Here is a 21751-nt window from a genome sequence, read left to right on the forward strand (position 1 = left end):
CGCCGTTGACATTGGTTTTCGGTCGACAGCCATTGTACTCGCCGATGGAGCGTTTAATGTGGGTTCTGCCATGGTTTTCGTCCTCAGCGGGACCCCTGTGGGCGAGGCCGTTTACAGACAGATTTGTCTGCTTTTTCCTTCATTTTTCCTCTTGAAAGCATTTATTTATTTGCATTTTTAAAGCGCTGACACAGCCCGGGGGCATCGAGGCGCTATTACAGGAATGTGTCTCTTAGTTGCATATTTATAACACGCTTAATACCCAAAGGTTTCTAAGCGCGGAGCTGGGGATCGAACCTGTGTGTCGTCTTGTTTCCAGGGCGAGCACGTTACCGCTGAACTATCCTCCCGGGAGATTAAGTAGAAGAAGACATCATATCCTCTGACCTAGCCCTCTTATGAGTTTTGGGCCTGTCTGTACAGTCCTCCACCATACTTCTAGAGGATGCAGCCTCTGAGGGGGGTAGCTTCCCTCATTAAGCCAAAGGGCTAGTCTCCTTTTTCTTTCTTTGAGGGTTTTTGTGCTAAAGGTGGAACACATTTCACAATCCTCCTGAATGTGATTTGGATAGAGACAGTATATACATTCAGAATGCTTATCTCCCTCATACACATTCTTTATTTCACATGACTGGCATGACTTGAAAATAGCTTTTTTGTTTTTCTTCCATATTTTGAAAGTAAAAAGCACTTATCTGTATCAATGTTAGCTTTGTAAAGTTCTGATGAAATATTACAAAGCTTTGAAGAAATATGCTGGTCTCTGGCCTCTTTTCTCCAGGAGAGAAAGCCGTGAGGACTCCTCAGCCCGATGTACGTTTAGAATCTGAAAATGGCCTCCCGGGTGGGGCTAGTCACTCAATGTCCCATTGTCTGAGGCAGGATACACCCAAAAGGACATGGATGGCTACTAAAGTGATCTTAAAAGCTCTATAATAAGTTATAATAAAATGTTACAGAGGATTCTGAGGCTGTCAGTGGGGAATATTCAAAGCATGTGAATCCACGAAAGAAGTAGATTTCCTTTAGCAGCCGAAGACCACCACAGCTGTGAGCCAGGTAACTTCTATTTTATGAGGCCTCCTGTCCATATTTAATTTGCTGCTTGAGATGTGTTTTTGGTGGTGTCAATCACAATGCACTTGGTGCATGCACTCTGCTGCTTGCACCATGCACACTCGCAACAGCTCATGGCAATGAACGCAGCCAGTTACGTCACATTGGCATGGCTCTCTGTAACATGCTAGTGATAACGCTCACACTCACACCGCTATAAATGGCCTACCACAATGGATAATGCCAGTGCACTGTACCAGGCCCCACAGAGGTCTTTGAACATCCAACTACACTCCTGTACTGTGTACTCAAGACACCATAATACTGTCAGACATTATAAGCAATTTACTGTACCCGGACCTCTTGCAAGTACACATCCATGGGCAAATTGCAGTTGACTGGTGTTGAGTAACAAAAAGGGACCCAAAGATGCTCACAACTACCTTGCTTGAAACTTCCATTGTCTTAGGTTATCAGCCCTGGTTATACTGATTGAAATGAATAACATTACTCAGCAGCCAGTGAGCTGTGGGAGCTATTAACGACAACTAAACAAATGGTTCACATTAAATCATATATCTGTTCAAAATAACGTATTATGCAATATATTTGATATAAGTGAATGTAATAATGTTGTAGGTAGACAATGTCTTAAGCCTAATGATATATGTAAGTGTTAGTAGATTGCATGTTGGAATTTTGGCTTTGTTTATTCAATTATATGTTTAATTTTTTTATCTTTTCAAATCGATAATTAACATTAACAATTAATGTTTAGGGAATTGGAACAATTTGGTGGCCAGCCTTTTAATAATTCAGATCGGTTATCACCCAGTTCATAAGAAATATAGGGTTGTGGTTTCCATTTTGAATCCAACCATAAAAGCGAACACTGGTGGCTTTCCCAATACTTGTTATTTTACTCAGGACATAAACAAATGACGCCAGTAAGCTTTCAGAATGACCTCTAGCAATTGAGTTAATAGCACCCATATTGCTGCAGACACTTTCTTTGTTCTCCATTCAACACAGAATCTGATCTGTAGTTAAATTAGAAACCAAATGGAAGTTGGTGCTCCTGAACTTCCATGAAAAACATCAGCTATCTGCTCCGAGTATTGTATAGAAGAACATTCACATATTAATTAAATCAATCTGTTTTAGTATTCTATGAATCCAACAAAATAAACCTTCTTTAGGTGCTCTGCTCTTTACTTCCTACTGAATATAAGGGTGGGCTTTTGAATAGTTATCCTGTAAGGATAACTCTGATACCAACAAGTGTGATCCCATAATTTGGGACAATTTTAAAACTGTCTTTTTGTGAGTTATGCGGAATGAAAGCAAAACTGCTAAACTGCCCCTAAGGCATATGAATTTCTTCATTTTAGAGAACAATATATTTATTCATGGTTATCCATGTACAGTAAAATGTGCATCGGTTAACAAAGAAGTTATGCATTGTTTACATAGGGTGCCGCTGGAATGCAAACATGGACCAAGGAGAAGGCGTCTGCTAAATAGTGTGTTGACATTCTGAAGCCTAAAAATATATGATAGTTTATTGATTATTAGTATATTCAGGTAATTCCAATAAGGCATCATAATCAAATCTTCTAGAACCACTCAAGCTATTTTCTCATTACTCCAGAAGAAGCAACTTCCTGTGTTTCTATACCAAGTTTGGAAACTTTCTAGAGAATTTGAGTGAACTACAAGTGAGGCCTGATAGCAATGATCACTTGTTCAACACAATAGTACTGACCATTTATGAATCTGCTTACCTTCTCAGGGACATTATTGCCACAGGTCACAGGCAAGTATTCTGTTGCTACCTTCACCATGCGATTCAGGAAAATTCAGGCGCTATTTGCATAGAATGAAAACCACGACATTTTCATGGCTTTGTGACAGGAGACATGCACCAGACCATGTTAATCCATTCTGGATTTGTCACTTCTTTTTGGCCTGTGTGGTTGAGTGTGGCTCTGCGAGTGGAGGGGAGCATATCTGTTCATGCGAGACACCATTGCTCAATCTGGGAAATACTCACTCATTGTCCAAAACACGCCGACATGTTTTACTTCAGGCTCTGTGGATGACTGATGCGCTAGAAGCTATGGCGTGTAGGGGGAGGATGAGTAGAAATCTTGGGATAGCAATCTAGTGGGAAAATGTTTGCACTACACAAAACCTTAAAATAAATATAAATATGTGACATGGAATCTGCCTACACAATAACCATTCCCAGATAACTTAACTTCTGGTGGTTTAGCACATTAAAATGTTCACGTCTGACTCGCGAGCTATATCTAATTCTTTATGATGATGGTTCTTGTGACATAGAGCTTGAAAGTTCCTGGTACATCAAGTAAGGGGAAGAATGCCATCAATAGAAAGGAAAGAACAGCTGCCCAAGGCATAACAACTGTCTTTTAAAATTAGTTGGAAGATTTCTATTGTCAAGATGCCTGGTAGTCGTTACTTAGTTTATGCTTGGGGACATAGATTCAGACGTGTATCAACCATGGACGAGGACAAACAAAGTAAAGAAAACGGTGAAGGCTCAGGTCTTCCTAGCATTCTTAAATACTTTGCTTATCACCCTCATTTTGTCAAATTAAAGAATCTATTTAAAATCCTCTGAAAGCAAACTATCCATTTGATGCCTGCAACCACCAGAGGAACCTTTCTATTTAGGACTGTGGGATGTTAGAGGACAGACATACATTTTTATGTTTATGTTTATTGAGTTTATATAGCGATTTAAGACAAATCGCTTTACAGTATAACAACAAGGTACAATAATGAAAGAAGCATATTAACAAACATGAAACAAACCAGTGATACAGTATGTAGAACAATTTACTTAAGAGGAGGGGAAGAGGGGGGGAAGGGAGAGGGGAGGAGGTAGGAGATGGGGGTTTCAATGTCTGATTTGTGGTCAGGGGAATAGGAGGAAGGGGGGAGGAGGGAGGGAAGAGGGAGGGGGGAGTCCCCTGGTGACCTCCTACGCCCCTAAGTGGTTTCAGTGTCCAATTTGAGGTCATCGGGAGGAGGGGAAGGAGGGAGGGAAAGGGAGGGAGGGGGCAGGGGGTTTGAGGGGGGAGAGAGGTAGAGGAGGAGAGTCAGGGGGGAGTGTAGAAGAAGGGCTTTCAGAGAGGAGCGGAAGGATGAGTAGGTAGGGGAGGAGCAGATAGAGAGCGGTAGGGAGTTCCAGTGGAGGGGGGCCAGGAGTTGGAAGAAGCGGAAGCGTGAGGAGCCAATATGCACTTCAATGAACTTCAGTGAATTGTTTTATTTAGAACATGCTGAGATTGTGTATCCCAAGCAGAGCTCTCAACCCAGAGGCATAGGCTCTATACGGAGACTCTAGCTCTACTTTCCCCTCACTGTGTGCTTAATTCAGCATGTTAAGCTGAATTATCTTTACATCGACACAATCAAATTAAGTGTATAAACCTCCACAGAATTTACAAGGAAGTCCAATGCCTTCCTTCTACAAAACTAAAATCGGACCTTTGGTATTTAAACACTATTCATATTCTCGGTCCCCAATATATTATTGACATTATTGAAGGATGCATATCATAGCCTATTTGCAACTTAGCACTGCCAAGATTTGAACTTGGGTAGTTTTTGCCCATAGTGTTTGATAGATATTTCTCATTAGTGATGATTGCAAAGTACAACATAATTTTTTGAGAGAGCCCTCTTGTATGTGATGGGTTAATCACAGAATCAAAGTTTAACATTTGGCACCTTCTCAGTGTCAAATGTTTACATTCTTACCTTATCCTTTTCTACGATGCCGGTGAGCATTACAATAACAGACGAGTTCTCCTGCCACACCATCTGCCAGAAATCTGCGACTGTCTCCGGCAAAGGACCTTCAGCAGGAAAAAGGAAATTGAATTGAAAGATAGGAGGAAAAAGAGATTATTGAGGGGGGGGGTCACCTTTTTCCTAACTTCATAAACTTTGGATACAGTGAGCAAGCACTTCTATTCAACCTACTGCACTCTGCACATGCATTATATGTTTGTTAAAAGTTATGGCACATCTTGCACAGTTTAGAAGCTGTGCTTTGTGTATCTGGCAACAAGACTATAATATGTTCACTAATAGACCTATTTCCTATTGCTATCGGTCCCAGTGTTTAGTGAAAGAATGAGTCTTAGAACCAAGGTGACACATTATTCTAGAATCATTGTTGATATAGAGCAGTCTTAATCAACAAACCGTAGACGGAGGGCTTTTCTACAGTAAGAAAGAGTTCCATGAAACTCAGAGTAGCCGCAATCGACTGAACTCAACACTGTAATTTCAACAGATAACACTTGATTAACATTTATTTTGCGAGTGCACTATTTGTACTTAAAAAACAAACCTGGCGTTATAGTGGTCTTTGCCAAATGTTCTTTGCGTTTTTAAGAAATGTCAAAAGTAAAACAAGAAATGGCCAAGTCTTAACTGCATTTGAATTGTGTAGCCTAGATTATTTTTATTATACCGGGAGGATAGATCAGGAGCAACACAAGTCAACGCAGAGCAACACAGGTTTGAATCCCAGTCCCGCGCTTAGAGATGAATTAATTATAATTATTGTTACAGGTCATTTTTGAGTGCAGACCTAGCTTCGGTAAGCTGCAGAGTACTTTACGAATCATGGGGTAAGTACTAAGCGAGGGACGCAGTTTGTAAGGGATCAATACAGGGAGGGCACAATGGAGGACAGGGGCTGGAAATTTGGCAACAAGGGTTCCACAAACATGTTGATTCCACCTCCTTGTGATTCACATTGAACCAATACAGAAGAGGGTTTCATTGTTTGAAATTATTCTCCACCACTACATTATTTCTGGCTTGGTCTAGTAATGGTCCATTCTCTGCCTCTCCGCAAACTCGGCCGAAGCTGGACCCGGGATGTCGCTGGAGTGGTTCCTGGCTTAATAGGTTTCAGTCATCTGTCTAATCCTGTTTCAGTTCTATGAGTATTCTCTAAAATGGCCAGGGAATACTTGTGAGCCAATGCTGACTTTGGCGCCACTCTTCCATGTGTTTGTTACGGCATAGCCAGCTCAGTCCAATCCGAAACATGGCCTAATCTTGGGGTGAATGGTGACTTCATCCCCACATAGGTCACAGCCTGCAGCTTCCGCTGTGACTCGGGTGGGAAGTCTCACTGTGTTTGTCATTCTCAACATCTTGGATGGAGAATGGAGACTCTATATCGGGGCCAGGATGAATCCACAAAGTCATCATGTGTCACAGATTGCACAAGAATCACTTCCAGTCGTAGAGATGATTCAAGGGTTTTTATTCTTCTTTTTGTGGGACCTAGTGCCGTCCCTCTCCCGTTTTAATATAACCCTCCTCACTAACCCAGGCATCCGTAACCTCTGGTTAGTGCTATTGAATGTTCACCCCCACTGTCTAAACCACTATCTTGTACTAAAATGATGGTCTAAATGGTGGGTATGTAAGTTTTGGGAGAAAAAGACATAGGCTATCTAGCCTTCGGTGTGGGCTGCATCCCCTAACGTCCACTGTTTTTTTAAACAATAGAATGAAGTACTTTGTGGTGTTCCCAAGTAGAATATTTTTTGACAATAATTCTAAAATACTGTTAATTCCAAACAATTCTTTTCATTGTGTTGGTTGGATAGTTGCATGGATTGCTGTAACCTTGATGTACACCAAGATCCAGCAGTTCCTTCTCTATCTAACGGTTAGTGCTCTAATGGGACTTTAGGACAGTGCCTTATAATTATACTGTTGGATGCAGGCTGGTTCTAACACGCCCACTCTCACTTCTGTCCTTGTACTCTCTCTACATCACCTTTCTTCCCTCTGTTCATCTGGCTTAACGATGCTGCACCAATCCTAATTCTCGCCTACGCCCTTTGATATTACTTCTCCTCCCTTCCACTCTTCTCCACACAACTACTCCCTCCACCACACTTCTATAGCCTCCTCCACTCTACTACTCTCTCGTAGGCAATACTACTCCCTCCTCCCACTATTACTCTCTCCCTTACACATATACTCCTCCCTCCGAACCACTACTCAATCACCCTTCTTCCACTCAGTATCATCCGCTTCACAATCACTCTTTACACTACTTTACCTACACACTTGCTACACAAACACACACACTCAAACTGCAGGACCACTTTCACTCCTAAGCCAATATCTCATCTGCTCCACAAATCTTCCGCACATGTCACCACTCCCTCATTCTTCATACTGGTCCGTTGATCATGGTCCACCTCTGACCTCACCCAAAACCCCACACCTCCTGTTCCCTGTTTTATCCCTCCTTCTTTGGCAGAGGGGGATATCGCTTCCTGGTGAATCCAGCTGTTTATTGCCCACCCAGGGCATGTGCGTGTTTGGAATCTTCATAATAAGAGCGCTAAGACCCCCCATATGCCCCATGCAGGATTGCCAAAAAGACAAATTCGTATGTCCCGGGACCCAGGTTTGTGGGGTCTCCCGGTAAGTTCATCCGTGGAGGGTGGGTTGTCTCCCCTATTGGTCCACTTGGTATAGAGGGGCATACAGTGTGGGCTTGTCCGCACCACTTGGCAGCTCTGTGACATTCTTGTGCTGCTGCATATGGACACAGCATCTCGTTCTCTTTGTCGGGTAGAGCAATTGTCGCTGTTGTGCTCTGTTTCTTTTCCCATCGGCATGGCTCTCTCTCTACTCGCAGGCAATCACCCAAGTGGCTAGCTGAAATCTCAGGTCTCTCTTTGTAATTTTGTAATTTGTTTATTATTTGTATCGCGCACCTAACCCTGAGGTAATTGGGTGCTGGAAAACTTTGCATGTTACAGACAGAAAGACATAAGTACATACATATTTACATAAATGATAAGCACAGTAGAGCGGAAAGGGTCGACCTAGGTTACAATTTACATATTGGTCGGATCTTCATGGTAAGTGCAAAAATACACAAACAAAAATACACAATAAAATTGAGAAGGTCGACTTAGGTTACATATTGGTCTGACCATTAAGATAGGTACAGGTGAGATGAGAAGCAACAGCAAACATAGGCCAAACAAAGGACTGTGATGCAGGATCTCTATGATGAAGGATCATTTGGGCTCAGTAATTGGTGGGCTTATCAGTAAGCCAGAGTTTGACGCTGGTTTTGAAGGCATTGAAGGTTGGTTCTAGATTGATGGAGGGGGGTACCGAGTTCCAGAGGTTGGCCGCTTCAACAGGGAAGCTTGCTCCTCCTGCGGTTTTGAGGTTGAATCTGGGGACTGTGAGGTGGTGGGTGTGGGATGATCTGGTAGGACGGGGGACGTGGTGTAGGGAGAACTTGTCGGAGAGGTATTTAGGTGCGCTGTGTGAGATACATTTGTGGGTGATTACCAAAGTACGAAGTGAAATTCTGTCACACACTGGGAGCCAGTTAGAATTGTGTCCGTGGCTGGAGATATGGTTGGATCTTGGGATGTTTAGGGCAGATCTTAAATAGTTATTTTGTAAGACCTGGAGTCTATTGAGGTTCATTTCAGAGGTTCCTGAGAAGAGTGTGTTGCAGTAATCTATTTTGGATAGAGATAGGGCTCTGGCTAATGTCAAGCAACTGATAGGGGATAGGTAGGATTTAAAGGCATTAACTAGCTTGTTTGTGTAAACTGTTATTGAGGCGATGGCACTCACTTTTCTTTTTAGAGATAAGGTGAAGTCGAGGTAGACGCCAAGCGTCTTTATTTCTTTTGCAACTTTGATTGTATTACCATCAATGATGAAGGACAAGTATTGTGGGTCAAGTTTGTTCAGGCGAGCTTGGGTGCCTACGATCGAAAAGCTTGGTTTTTCCGTCATTAAGACATAGGCTGTGTGTTGCCATCCATGCCTGGATTTCCAGATAGATGTTGTTAATTAATTTGGTGTTGTTGGCGTAGTGTCCTGACCGAGTGATGAGGACCTGGGTGTCATCTGCATAGTTTGTGTAGATGAAACCCATGTCATCAAGGCGGTCGAATAGGAGCTTTGTAAAGATTTTATATAGAGTTGGGGATGTACAGGTTCCCTGGGGAACCCCACAGAGGATGGGGATGGGATCTGCAGAGGCAGAGGGAGAGAAGACTCTAGTGGTGTGGGTGGAGAGGAAAGATTTGATCCAGGAGGAAGTGTTGGTGGAAAAGGCTGAAGCAGAGGTTAAGTGATCGGTGAGGATCTGGTGGTCGACCAGATCAAATGCACCAGAGAGGTCTAACAAGAGGATCATGGCCAGCTTGCCTTTGTCTCTCATCTCGTCCATCTGTATTTTCAGGTCCAGAAGGGCGGTCTCTGTGCTGTGCCTGGGCCGGAAGCCTGATTGACGTAAACCAAGTAGCTTGTTGTCCTCCAGATGTTTCTGGATTTGTAAGTAGGCAACTCTGTCCAGAATTTTTAAGAGGAAGGAGACGGTGGTGATTGGCCTGTAGTTTGTTGGTGTGTTCGGGTCTAGATTGGGCTTTTTTAGGAGAGGCATGACCCAGGCCTCCTTAAGGTTTTTTGGGATGAGATTAGTCTTAAATGAGGCGTTTTTCATAGTGGCGATAAAAGGAGATAGTTCCTTGGACAGTCCTTGATAACGGGGGCTGGGCAAGTATCGCCTTGGCATCTTGAAGGCTTAAGGCTTTTGATGATGCTTTCCACTTTGCTGGGTGTGACCATGGCTAATGAGAATGGCGGGCACTGAGGGTGTTGAGGTTTGGGAGGGGCATTGTATGATGAGCTGTTTGCAAGGCTGTTCTTTTTCACTTCTATTTTAGTTTGGAGGGGGGCTATTTTGTCTGCTAAGGCTTGTTGAATTTTGGAGCACCAGGCGGCGTCTTTTGTGCAGTCTGAAGAGGGTGGTGCTGGGGATTCTAGTTTCCTTAGGATTCTGAAAAGCTCCTTAGTCTAGGATTTGGCGTTGAGTTTTCTGGTGTTCTAGATTTCCTTTTTAGTAGAGAGGTTGGCTGTTTTGTAGGTGGTGGCTGCATTGGAGAACAGAACTTTGTTGTGAATGGAGGGATCTTTGCGCCAGTTAGATTCTGCTGTTCTTTTTAGGTTTCTCAATGATTTAAGTTCTGGGGTAAACCAGTTATTGAGGTGGGCGGCAGCTTTGGCTTTTTTTAGTTTAACAGGGGCAATAATGTCCAAGGCGAAATTCAGTGTTGTATTGTAGAGATCAACCAATTCAGTGGGATTTAGGTTTTTGTATTTAGTATCGTCCAATATGTTGTTGATTAGTGGGGATAGGTTTTGCTATATCACGGGTGTTCCTAGAAAATGAGGGGGGAACGATAGCAGGGCTTGGTGGTGCGGATCCCTGATTAGTAAAGATTATGTAGTGGTGATCTGTCCAGGCAATGGGTTCGTTCTGAAGAATGTTTATGGAGCAGTTCAGGTCAGATAACCAGTCTAAGGAATGACCCTTGGCATGGGTAGGCTGAAAAATTAGGTGCTTGAAGTCGAGTTGGATAGGGATTTTTTTGAGAGCGAGAGCATTGGCGTTGCTTGGATCCTGGAACCCAAGGTTGAGGTCTCCGAGGAATATGATGCGGGAGCCTGCTTTTGCGTTAGAGGAGAGGAGGCTTGTGATGTATTCCTCAAAGGAAGAGATGGGGCCTGGGGGTCGATAGGCTAGATGTAGGAGGATTGTTTGAGTGGCTGTTAGTGGGATTTTAGCAGAGAGAAGTTCAGTGGCTTTACGGTGGCTTGTGGCTTTACGGTTGGAGCTGGTACTATGAAATTAAGAGAAATACACTGGTAAATATCTGATAAAGGTGACCAGGCAGGTGGGAAATGGCAGTGGCCTGCAATGGAACATGCAGGTACAAAGGGGAGGACAAGAATAGGGGACCTCTCAACTACCACCGTCCACCTCAGGGGTATGACTGGTGCTGGATTTCTCTCTGCTAGGTGTCGCACCCTGGCTGAGTGGGGTTCTCATCCACTCTAGACAAGGCCTTGTCACAAAGTAAAATAGATAATTTCAGCTAACAAGGTACACAGCACCAACCAGCAGAGATCCCTGGAAGTAGCCAATGCTCAGTGGATTTTAACTGCCGGTGAACTTCGGCATGTGTGACTGGTTAGTTTAAATGGCATATATATATATATATTCGTAGACAGCTCAAGATGGGGAATTCACAAAGGTGAAAAATAACTGATCGCCAATTGCCACTATGAGACATCAGCGGATGCCAGTGGTGGCTGCCTGCATTAAAGTACCAGTGTGTAACTGTGTAACTGCCTATCTGTTTTAATTTGTTTCTGTGTTAAATGAAGGGAATCAAGTTATGCTAAAGCAACTTTATTCTGCTTTCTGACAATTAGTTGGTTAATATTTCCGGACAAAATTCATAAATAATGATTAATAGTAAGCAGAGTGGCTTTAAAACATGTACATTTGGCCAAAATAAAAAGTGTTTGCTATCTATTAAAGTGTTCCAAACTCCCGTACACAGTTGGAGATATTCAATGTTTACGATTGTAATGATGATACCCAAAATGGAGAAATTGTATTACAAGAAGGTAACTTATCCTCCTGCGATAGGGGTCAGGATCTCTTGGTGCTAGATGCACTCTCTACCTTGCCCAAATCTGCCTTCCCACAAGGTCATAGAAAAGAGGTACCCAAGTGGTAAAGATGGTGTGTGTGTGATTTCTAGTTCTACATAAACTTTTGGTGCTTCTTTTTTCCAGGTTTTGAGATTTTGGGTGTTCCTTTAGAAAAAAGGTCTCTGTGAGTTCAGACAACTGGGGATATTGTTTTTTTCATGGTAATTATCCTTTAGGACATTTATGATTGCTGCAGGAGAGCCTAACACTAGGACATATGAATGGGGACCGCTATTCTATAGCGACATCTCTGAACATTTTTTGATTCCAACCTATCCTTCACCCACAAATCACATCTCTCACCAGCATGCCATTTTCAACTACATATTCTCAGGAGTGTCATTCCCTTGATGGAATTTTCCATACACCATTTAAATCATTCAATCACGTTTCCTTTTTGAATTCTATTAGTGCAACATCTGGTACTGCAGACTCCCTAAAAAAGACATTAAAACACTACTGTGAATCCATAATAGTAGTTTTCTTGATTAAAAAAAAGAAAAAAAGAAATTGGGTTTTATATCACACTTCATGCAGTAGTTCAGCCTCTAAGCATGGGACTGGGTGTCGTACAGATGCTGCTCAGCGTGGCATTGCCTCTTGCTATCCTCCCGGCCTAGGTTGGGTCTGGCCGACACTAGATTTGAGTATATACAACAACAACACTTACCAAAGCCTGCAGACCCTCCACCGGCTCCAGATCCAGTAGTGCATTACTTTTACATCACCCATAGATACATCTAGTATACTGGTCTAGACCCCATCACATAGTTTCCAACTATACTCATCTTCAGGAAGCCTTTAGTGACTCTCAGCAAGCACACCGATTCTACGATTTCTACCGAGGAAACGAATCTTGGTTAAAGGACCACAGTTTTGGAGGGCTCTGCCTCTGGAGCCGAGAGTTGAATTGAACGGTTTAAAGTTTTGAAATGCCACAAAAACCTGGCTCTTCCACAATGCCTTCCTTATTTGGCAGACCACCCCCCCCCCCCTGTGCCTCAATGAACAAGGGTCCTTACTTGGCCGGATCCATGAACTGTCACATTTCCCAGACGCCACAGTTTGTTACTGTTACTCCAGCACTCTTAGCGTGCAGAAGTGTCTCATGGACAGGATGCCCCCTACAACCGCCCTCCAAAGTAAATGCACCAACAGTAATCACAGATGTGTCTTCTATCACAAAATGAGGGAAACACTCACCTTGACAAGCAATAAAGAAAAGTGGGCTCTTGTAACCCTGTGAAGGAATCAGAAATTAAAATAATGTGTTAGCAGGAATATCAGAGGTACGATACAGGATAAGACTTCAACAGTAAAATCACATTATTCTTTAAAATATGCCAATAAATACAGATCTTTTACAGAGTTGCTCTTAGGGCACTTGGCCTCTCATTCCTGGAATGGTCCAGGAGCATTTTTTGTCCTGACCATGGTGGACAAGGTGACCATAAAACATTGATATATCTACATACAGATTTAACAGTTGGAGGCCATTTGTGGCTAATACTCGCATCGTCCATCAATATTTAATATCCAGTTCGGAGGAGGTTTTTGTGAATTGTGTTCCTGAAGCAATGACTGATCCCTGACTCATTTCTTTTCTTTGATTCAGAGTTATGGTTGCATAGGATTGTCACAGTAACTCTAGCCCCCTCCTTAAATTGGGGCTAAGAGCAGCATCCATGTTTGTTTGTCTTTAATGTGTTTTTTGGGTTTGCTTTCTGGCATGCATGGGGTTGATCTGTTTCATCTTCCTACTCCGTACAGCGACATCACTTGCAGTGGATAGTTCCATTGAACAGTTAAAGTAATTGTAGTGTAGCATACTTCCAAGTTGAGGTCAGTGCTGAACCCTATGACATCAGGCAGTCTGGAAGGGTGTAGGTGGGCTGACAGGTGCAGTGACCATTCAAAATGCAGTATTTACACAATTAAGCCTGACAGGACATTTTGGCAGTGTAGAGGAAAGTGGTATCTGAAGATGAGAGTTGTTTGGTAAAGGATCCCACAATTGTGTTCCTTGGACTTTATATTTACATTTCTCAATTCCAGAGCTCCCTCATTAGTCATGGGAGGGGGCCCTTCCCAATCAATTCAACTACAGTATGCATGGCTATGATGTATTTGTTTGGTTGTCTGGCAGAAAAAGTGCCTTTAAGAGTTGGAGCCTTACTGCATTAGGCAGAGCACAGCCTCAAGCATGCTTTGGACCCTTTGGCCAGGAGACTCTGACTAGTATAATATACTGACTGCATGAGGAGATTTCTTGTGGGGAAAGTGATATGTTGGAGATGAGTCGCCTACATTTTGTTTAATATGAGACAGCTCTGGTGGATTAAGATCTAGAGACTTTCAATGTGACTTTACATGCAGGGTGGATGTATTTCTGTTTAGTATAACATATGCCACACAAGCCAGATAGGAACCATTCCTTGCATTAGTACCACTACTGTCTTGCATGGATATTCTTCTGGTGGTCAGTAAAAAAGGAGGAGTTAAATAATCTCTCACATCCAAAATCCCTGAGAGAATGTTGCAAGGGTTTCCAAACTGGGGCTCATCATTTATAAGGACACGGGGCGGGGTCGCAGCCAATCATGTTCCATGGATGGCGGGCTGAAACCTCTCATCTCCCCCGCCCTGCATCTTCTAGCCTCCCACCATTTCCCTTTAAAAAAAAAATAAAGCCAACCTCCACCCCCGCCCTCAACCCCACTTACCTGATTGTGGCAGCGCTTCCGCAGCAGCTTCACTGTGTCTCGTTTTTCCGGCTGCCATGGTAATGGAGGAGGGGCTCTGTATGGAGCCCCACATTCGACAACCATGGCGGCCATCTTGGCAAAGTATGTTCATTCATGGAACGGGACGCGTGTGGTCCCCTGTTCAACGAATTAAAATACTTTTTTTTAGCACCCCAGGTTACTGCTTTGGTAACCCAGGGTGCTAATGGCGTTATTAACCCTTTCCATGGGCTACACCGGGGGGGTAACCTCCCGGAGGCCTCATTAACCATCCTTTCTTTGCTTGAGACGTTGACTCGGGCTGCCGGACGTTACACCCCGGTGTAGACTCTGGAATGGGTTAATAACGCCATACTCTGAGCAGTTTTCTGGCTCTTGTTAACAGATCTAAGTCTCTTGTAGACGGTGCGCGCAAGAAATGCTCAAAGCCACTGGAGTTGGGGATTTTCACAACATGGGGATTTGCGCAATATGCCTACATCTATTGTTAGAGCAGAGAGTTAGGAGATGTGGTGGTCAACCATGAGGCATGCCCCTATTAGTGTTGGGATTGTGCTTGTGGCAGCATTCTGTTTTTCCAGATATTCAGGTGGAGGATGTATATGTACAGATGGGCTTGGTGGCTTAGTGGCTTAGTTTGTCACCTGGTGCCATTGCACTCCTAAACATTTTATCCACATACGACTCAAATATGGCTCAGCATGCCCCTCAACTAACAGTAAATTAGAAGAGCAATAATGAATTGTAACACATGAAAGTAGTTTCGAATCAACGTCCGGGGTACCAGTCGAGTGGTGAATATCGGTTTCTAAACCATCAATCAGTCTCACACCTGTAATACACCAGAAGTGATACAAACAGATTAGAATAACAAGCAAATTATAAACCTCCTACTCCAATTTTGGTAACATGGACGGAATGGCAGGCTTACCTCTGAAAGGATGTGGATCGTTAGTTGCAACACATCGAAAATAAAAGTATTAGTCAATGATAAAAGGAGTGTCCAGTAAAGTGTAGAGAAGGAGCCAAGTACCCCCACCTCAACCACTTCGCCCATATTGCCTATATGTTGGGAACCAGAATGTGAGACACGAGCAAAACCATTGAACATACATATATCAAGGAGAATTCTGGAAGCAAGGTTCCCATTGAGAAAACCATACCTGCATACGAGACAGTATGATGGCAATTTGAATGAAATCCCAGAAGAAACAGGACAGTTGAATGGAAGAGAAGAATGGTGACGTCACCATCACACGAAGCAAGCTGACGTACATAGAAGAGATGCAGAGACAAGAGGATGCAGATATTCTATAAGGCATCAAGAAAGTATCAAAGATAAGTGACATCTTGGATCAAGATGAAGAAACATATGCTACAGAAACAATGAAGATATCAAGTCATTTTACATGTGTACATATGCAAAGAAACGCAAGCAGGTGAAGTATTCTTGAGGCTAGCTTTATAGTGAATAGATTGCGGCATGCGCCAATGTATACATATATAGGAGCAAATGAAAAATGGATGTTTCCACTACGTATTATAGCAGAGCTGGACTAAAAAGGAAGGCCTCTTTTCCAGTGTGTTGCAGTACAAAACAATTGAATGAATTAACAGGAGTGAAACTCAGAAAGGCGAGGCTGGATGAGTCCAAGAAGCCAAGGTCTTATCAGGCTGGGGTGAGCAGACATTGGATACAAATCATGTGAAAGAACAAAACTCCTGTTCAGAAGACATGGGCAAAAACAAGGAAGACGTCAGAGGTCTATTAGAAAATAGTATTTTAAATACACTAGAGCTCGATTTTGTGGTCTTCAGTCACATGGATGGATGAAGTTGGACAAACATGACGACCACACCTACACATGAGGGCAGAGTGTGCCGTTGTGTACGTAGTGACGCTCATAGTGACCTGTTTGAGAGGAGAGCTTAGTTGCCCCACGTGAAGTTAAGAAGCCTATCACTTTTCTTAACTTTCTTAGACTAGTAAGGATCGTATACTTAGAGGTTCCTTTAGAACCAATCACAATAGCCACTAGGTTTTTGTAGTTTGCCACGTAGGATGATGTTAGTAAATACGTAGGTTGACGTCACCTATGACGAGTTTGTGTTATAAAAGTACGTTTGTTTCAAGATGCATTGAGAAGTTATGCACTGAGACGTCCGCTGATGTCCGTTGTACTCCCTGTTTTAGATAATTGATATTAAAACAGTTAACTTTTTGCCAACTACCTGAGTCTTTTCTATTCTTCATGTTTTAGTAACTTCTGCATCCCCATTCATCTCAAGGGTACTGGTACCTCGTCTTAAAGGGCTGGAGTCTCCCAGGTCACGTGGCAGCAGATATGATGGTTAAAAATCCATCGATATAGTAGGCTTTTGGGTCACGGAAATATCGCATGACCTCTGCCATTCAGGTGAAAGGATGTGAAGCTCCCTGTAGATAGCGGAAACATTTCTTATTATCAGGCTTGCAAGCACTAGGTGAGGCAGGTCACTTGGTTTCAGACAGAATGCCCTGCCGGCGTCTACAGGAAGCTGAACGAACGGAAAGTTGAAGCGGCTGATAAAGAGGCGGACGATCCCGAGTCAGAAGTCAAAAAAGCGAATGGTGAGTAAAAACTGAGTGAGGTGGCAAAATTGTGAATGGGCAATGAGTGGAGAAAGTGAAAGTGGAGTAATGGAGGGAGGTTGGGGTAAAGTAACTTGGGAACGGTGAGCGTTGAAAATTAAGTAATTGACTTGAGGAGAGGCCAAGCAATTGACGTATAAGGTAATTGACTTGAGGAGAGGCCAAGCAATTAAGGGGTATTGTGAGGGAAGGTGCCACAATAAAGCGTACGCGACAATTGGTGCACGCTCATATTGTTTTGTTTTTCTGAAACGTATTTTTGAAATTTGCAAAGAGTAAGTGTGAGTATTGACAGTCAAGTGTGACGAGTCAGAATGGAGGATATTACTCCACTTGTGCATTTCTGCAAACAGATGCCGAAAAATGTACCCAAACATAAGCAGTACAGTGCAGATGGGATAAGGGCACGGCAGACAAAATGCTCATGCCAAGGCCACAAGGGGGATCACTATCGGAGGCAGTTTTGCAGCATATGATGACATATTTGCATGCAGCATACACGTGAGAAAAATTAGATAAACGATTAAAGAGCTTAGAGCTCTGGAAAATGTACCAGGAGGAAGAGAAGAGCCACCTCGTGAGAATTGGATCATTTATGTTACTGGTTTAGGTATCTGTGACCTGCATTCACATAGACAGCTCCCAGCAGGTGTGTTGTAATTTATGTTACTTGGATATCTGTGGCCTGCATTTACAGACATCTCGTAGCAGGTGTGTTTTAATTTATGTTACTAGGATAGGTATCTGTGACCTGCATTTACAGACAGCTCCCAGCAATAGGTGTGTTTTAATTTATGTTACTAGGATACCTGTGGCCTGCATTTACAGACAGCTCCCAGTAGGTGTGTTTGAATTTATGTTACTTGTATATCTGTGGCCCGCATTTATAAACAGCTCCCAGAAGGAGTGTTTTATTTATGTCACTAGGATAGGTATCTGTGACCTGCATTTACAAACAGCTCCCAACAGGTGTGTTTTAATTTATGTAACTGGGATAGGTATCTGTGACCTGCATTCACTGACAGCTCCCAGCAGGTGTGTTTTAATTCATGTCACTGGGATAGGTATCTGTAACCTGCATTTACAGACAGCTCCCAGCAGGTGTCTTTTAATTTATGTTACTAGAATATCCGTGGCCTACATTTACAAACAGCTCCCAGCAGGTGTGGTTTAATATATGTTACTAGGATAGGAATCTTTCACCTGCATTTACAGACAGCTCAAAGCAGGTATGTTTTAATTTATGTTACTAGGATATCTGTGGCCGGCATTTACAAACAGCTCCCAGAAGGTGTGTTTTAATTTATGTTAGTAGGATAGGTATCTGTGACCTGCATTTACAGACAACTCCCTGCAGATGTATTTTAATTTATGTCACTGGGATAGGCGTCTGTGACCTGCATTCACAGACAACTCCCAGCAGATGTGTTTTAATTTATGTTACTAGGATATCTGTGGCCTGCATTTACATACAGCTCCCAGCAGGTGTGGTTTAATTTATGTTACTAGGATATCTGCGGCCTGCATTTACAGACAGCTGCCAGCAGGTGTGTTTTAATTTATGTTACTAGGATATATGTGGCCGGCATTTACAGACAGATCCCTGCAGGTGTGTTTTAATTTATGTCACTGGGATAGGTATATGTGACCTGCATTTACAGACAGCTCCCAGCAGGTGTGTTTTAATTTATGTTACTAGGATATCTGTGGCCTGCATTTACAGACAGCAGGTGTGTTTTAATTTATGTTACTGGGATAGTTATCTGTGACCTGCATTTACAGACAGCTCCCAGCAGGTGTGGTTTAATTTATGTTACTAGGATATCTGTGGCCTGCATTTACAGACAGTTGCCAGCAGGTGTGTTTTAATTTATGTAACTGGGATAGGTATCTGTGACCTGCATTCACCGACAGCTCCCAGCAGGTGTGTTTTAATTTATGTCACTAGGATAGGTATCTGAGACCTGCATTTACAGACAGCTCCCAGCAGGTGTGTTTTAATGTATGTTACTAGGATAGGTATCTTTGACCTGCATTTAACAACAGCTGCCAGCAGGTGTGTTTGTTTTAATTTTTTTATTGATTAAACAGTTAAACATTTAACATTTCTATATTTCAATTTCCCTAGATGCTTATCATTTGCTGGTGTATACTTTTCATCTTACACTCGGGCCATTTAAATGTTGGTAGTCCGTTCATCTCATCCCACCAGGGTTTTACTCCCATCTCTAAACCCAATCTCAGGGATTCAACAAATTTCAAAGCATCTATTGTCCATCACACTTTATCGGCTGTCAATAGTCTCTCCCAATATTCTTCTTCCCTCTCTGGTGGAATTTCTGTCCCATAACTTCCCATTTCCGTTGAACATTGCTTTCCCAAAGCCGGACAGTTTAACATCACATGTCTAATAGTCTACAGTGAGTCTTTGACTTTACGATTCATTCTTTGAGATCAGTTTTCTCCTCAATTTTACCTCTCTAGAGTCCGAGATGTTTAATCTGCATTGCATCAGTAGGTCTCTGTAGTGATACGACTGGAACTTCTTCAAGTATGGGGGGAGGACATTCAGGGTTTTCTGCTCCCATATAATGTCATGGCAGAGATTGTTCTCCCTTTTCTTCTCCTGAGTTTCGTCCCAGTCTTTTTTTTGGAAGTTTCTCTTTGCCTTGTGTGGATTGTATTTCAAAAGGTCACCCGGGATGTTTAGCTGCTCCAAAAGGCTTTTGCATTTACTCTTCCAGCATTGTAGTGTCTTGTCTCTCTTTACAGATCCCTGATGGACCAAGATTTCAAATGGTGCCGGTGGTTGATCGAGGATACATTTCCGGTAGAGGGACAGAGTTTTCCATGATACTATAGAAGCCAGAGATTGCAGCCTTAGTTCGTTTCTTATCATTTCCACTGACAGGGAGTTTGGCAATTTAAAGATTTTATGCCACAATTATGCCTCACAGACACCACAAATTTCCCAATGGACGGCCAATAATGACTCAGATCCATAGGTGATTACTGCTACCACCTTTTGTTTATAAAAGGTTACAATAGGCATCAAGGAAAACTTCCCATATCTTTGATTTATGACTAGTCCCTGGTTGGTTAAGGTCACTAGTTTTTCCCGGATCAATGCATATTGCCCCCGTTCGTTGCTGTTTTTATTTATCCTCACTCCTAGATATAATATTGTGTCCACCACTTCCAATTTTTGATTGTCTAGCATCCAGCTGTAGTTTTTCTTTGCACTCTTTTTTCTGCGACTGGATTTCATTATTCATACCATAGATTTTTTTGTATTGATCTTCATACTATTTTCTGCTAGGTACTCTTTGAATGCCATTATCCGCCGCTGGAGACCAATAGCCGTCTGATCAATGAATACCACATCGTCGGCGTATAACACCCATGGCACTTCTGTACCGTCGATCTTTGGGGCAAACGCACGTACCATTCCTTGTGAAGCCGTCATGTCGGTCATGTATATGACAAACAGGAAAGGTGCCAATACGCATCCCTGCTTTATCCCTCTGAATGTCTTCATCTTTTTCGTTACCGTCCCCTTTGCTGTTGTTTGGACCTGTATACTGGTGTTTGATTTAATTTATGTTACTAGGATATCTGTGGGTGGCATCTACAAACAGCTCCCAGCAGGTGTGTTTTAATGTATGTTACTGGGATAGATATCTGTGACCTGCATCTACAGACAGCTCTCATCATGTTTGTTAATTCAATGATGTTACTATGGTAGAAATATGTGACCTGAAGGTTACTTACAGATCCTTGCAGCTGCAACATTAACATTGTCCAGCAATTAAAAAAATGATATCTGTGTACCACATGTTCAGTCAGCTTTATGTAGCAGTTTCATTATCACCTTATGCTATGCTATTGTACAACACTTTCAACCACTGTCTTGCTCAGGGGCCCAAATCTGAACTCCTTGTAAAATAAGAAAAGTGTGATTCCATACAGCAACACTTTTCTTATTTGCTTCATATTAAGTGCCTATATTTATATAGATATTGTATATGAAGCAAATAGGAATAGTGTTGTTACATTATAGAAAGGCATTTTTCTTACCTTATGTGGAATTCAGAGTCAGGTCATGGGTAGCCATAGATTTTCACTGGGCATGTCGACAATCTACGCTTCACGCCTGTCTTGGAATCAGGAAGGCAGGTTTCCCAGATAAAAGGCAATAGCTTTCAAAATTGCAGAAAGTGTCGCTGATGAATCAAATCAGGGCCTGGTTCAGCATGCAAAATTAGAAAACTGTTGTTCCTTGGTGGGGCGACATTGCTAAACTGCGCCAGATTCAACCAGGGGAGGTCTCGTTACTGACCTCTGCATAAATCCTGAAGTCTTCAGGATCTATTGGAAACACAATTTTTCTATTTTCTTGCCCTGGAGACAATTGCGAAATTGGCCGCAGGATGGCAAAGTGATTTATTTTATTTTATTTTTTACATTTGTATAGCGCTCAAAGCATTGCAGCGCTGTTACTTGTAATTACACTTGGTTACAGAAGGGAAAGAAATACATTACAAACATTGGAGAAACACAACATTTCATTATGCATATCTAGCAGGTGTGGGTTTTGATTAGCTGTGGTGTGGGCAGTGGTTAGGCTAGGTGAAAAGCAGTGTTTTTACTGCTTTTCTGAATGCCAGGTGTGAGATTTCACTACGAAGTGGAGGTGGTA

The 21751-nt window shown here is 42.6% G+C and overlaps 1 protein-coding gene across 1 annotated transcript in view; it reads right to left on the reverse strand.

The window, feature by feature from the left end:
• Nucleotides 1–21751, reverse strand: part of LOC138511247 (receptor-type tyrosine-protein phosphatase kappa-like) — a 1445374-nt gene that overhangs the window by 397574 nt on the left and 1026049 nt on the right. The window contains exons 19-20 of the mRNA XM_069626788.1: nt 12880–12916; nt 4849–4946 (exon numbers count right to left, since the gene is read on the reverse strand). Of these exons, the coding sequence (XP_069482889.1) occupies nt 4849–4946; nt 12880–12916 (135 nt within the window). The remainder of the gene's footprint in view (nt 1–4848; nt 4947–12879; nt 12917–21751) is intronic.

Source organism: Ambystoma mexicanum, chromosome 6p (genome assembly GCF_040938575.1).
Source record: "Ambystoma mexicanum isolate Mex_15411 chromosome 6p, UKY_AmexF1_1, whole genome shotgun sequence".
Lineage (NCBI taxonomy): Eukaryota > Metazoa > Chordata > Amphibia > Caudata > Ambystomatidae > Ambystoma > Ambystoma mexicanum.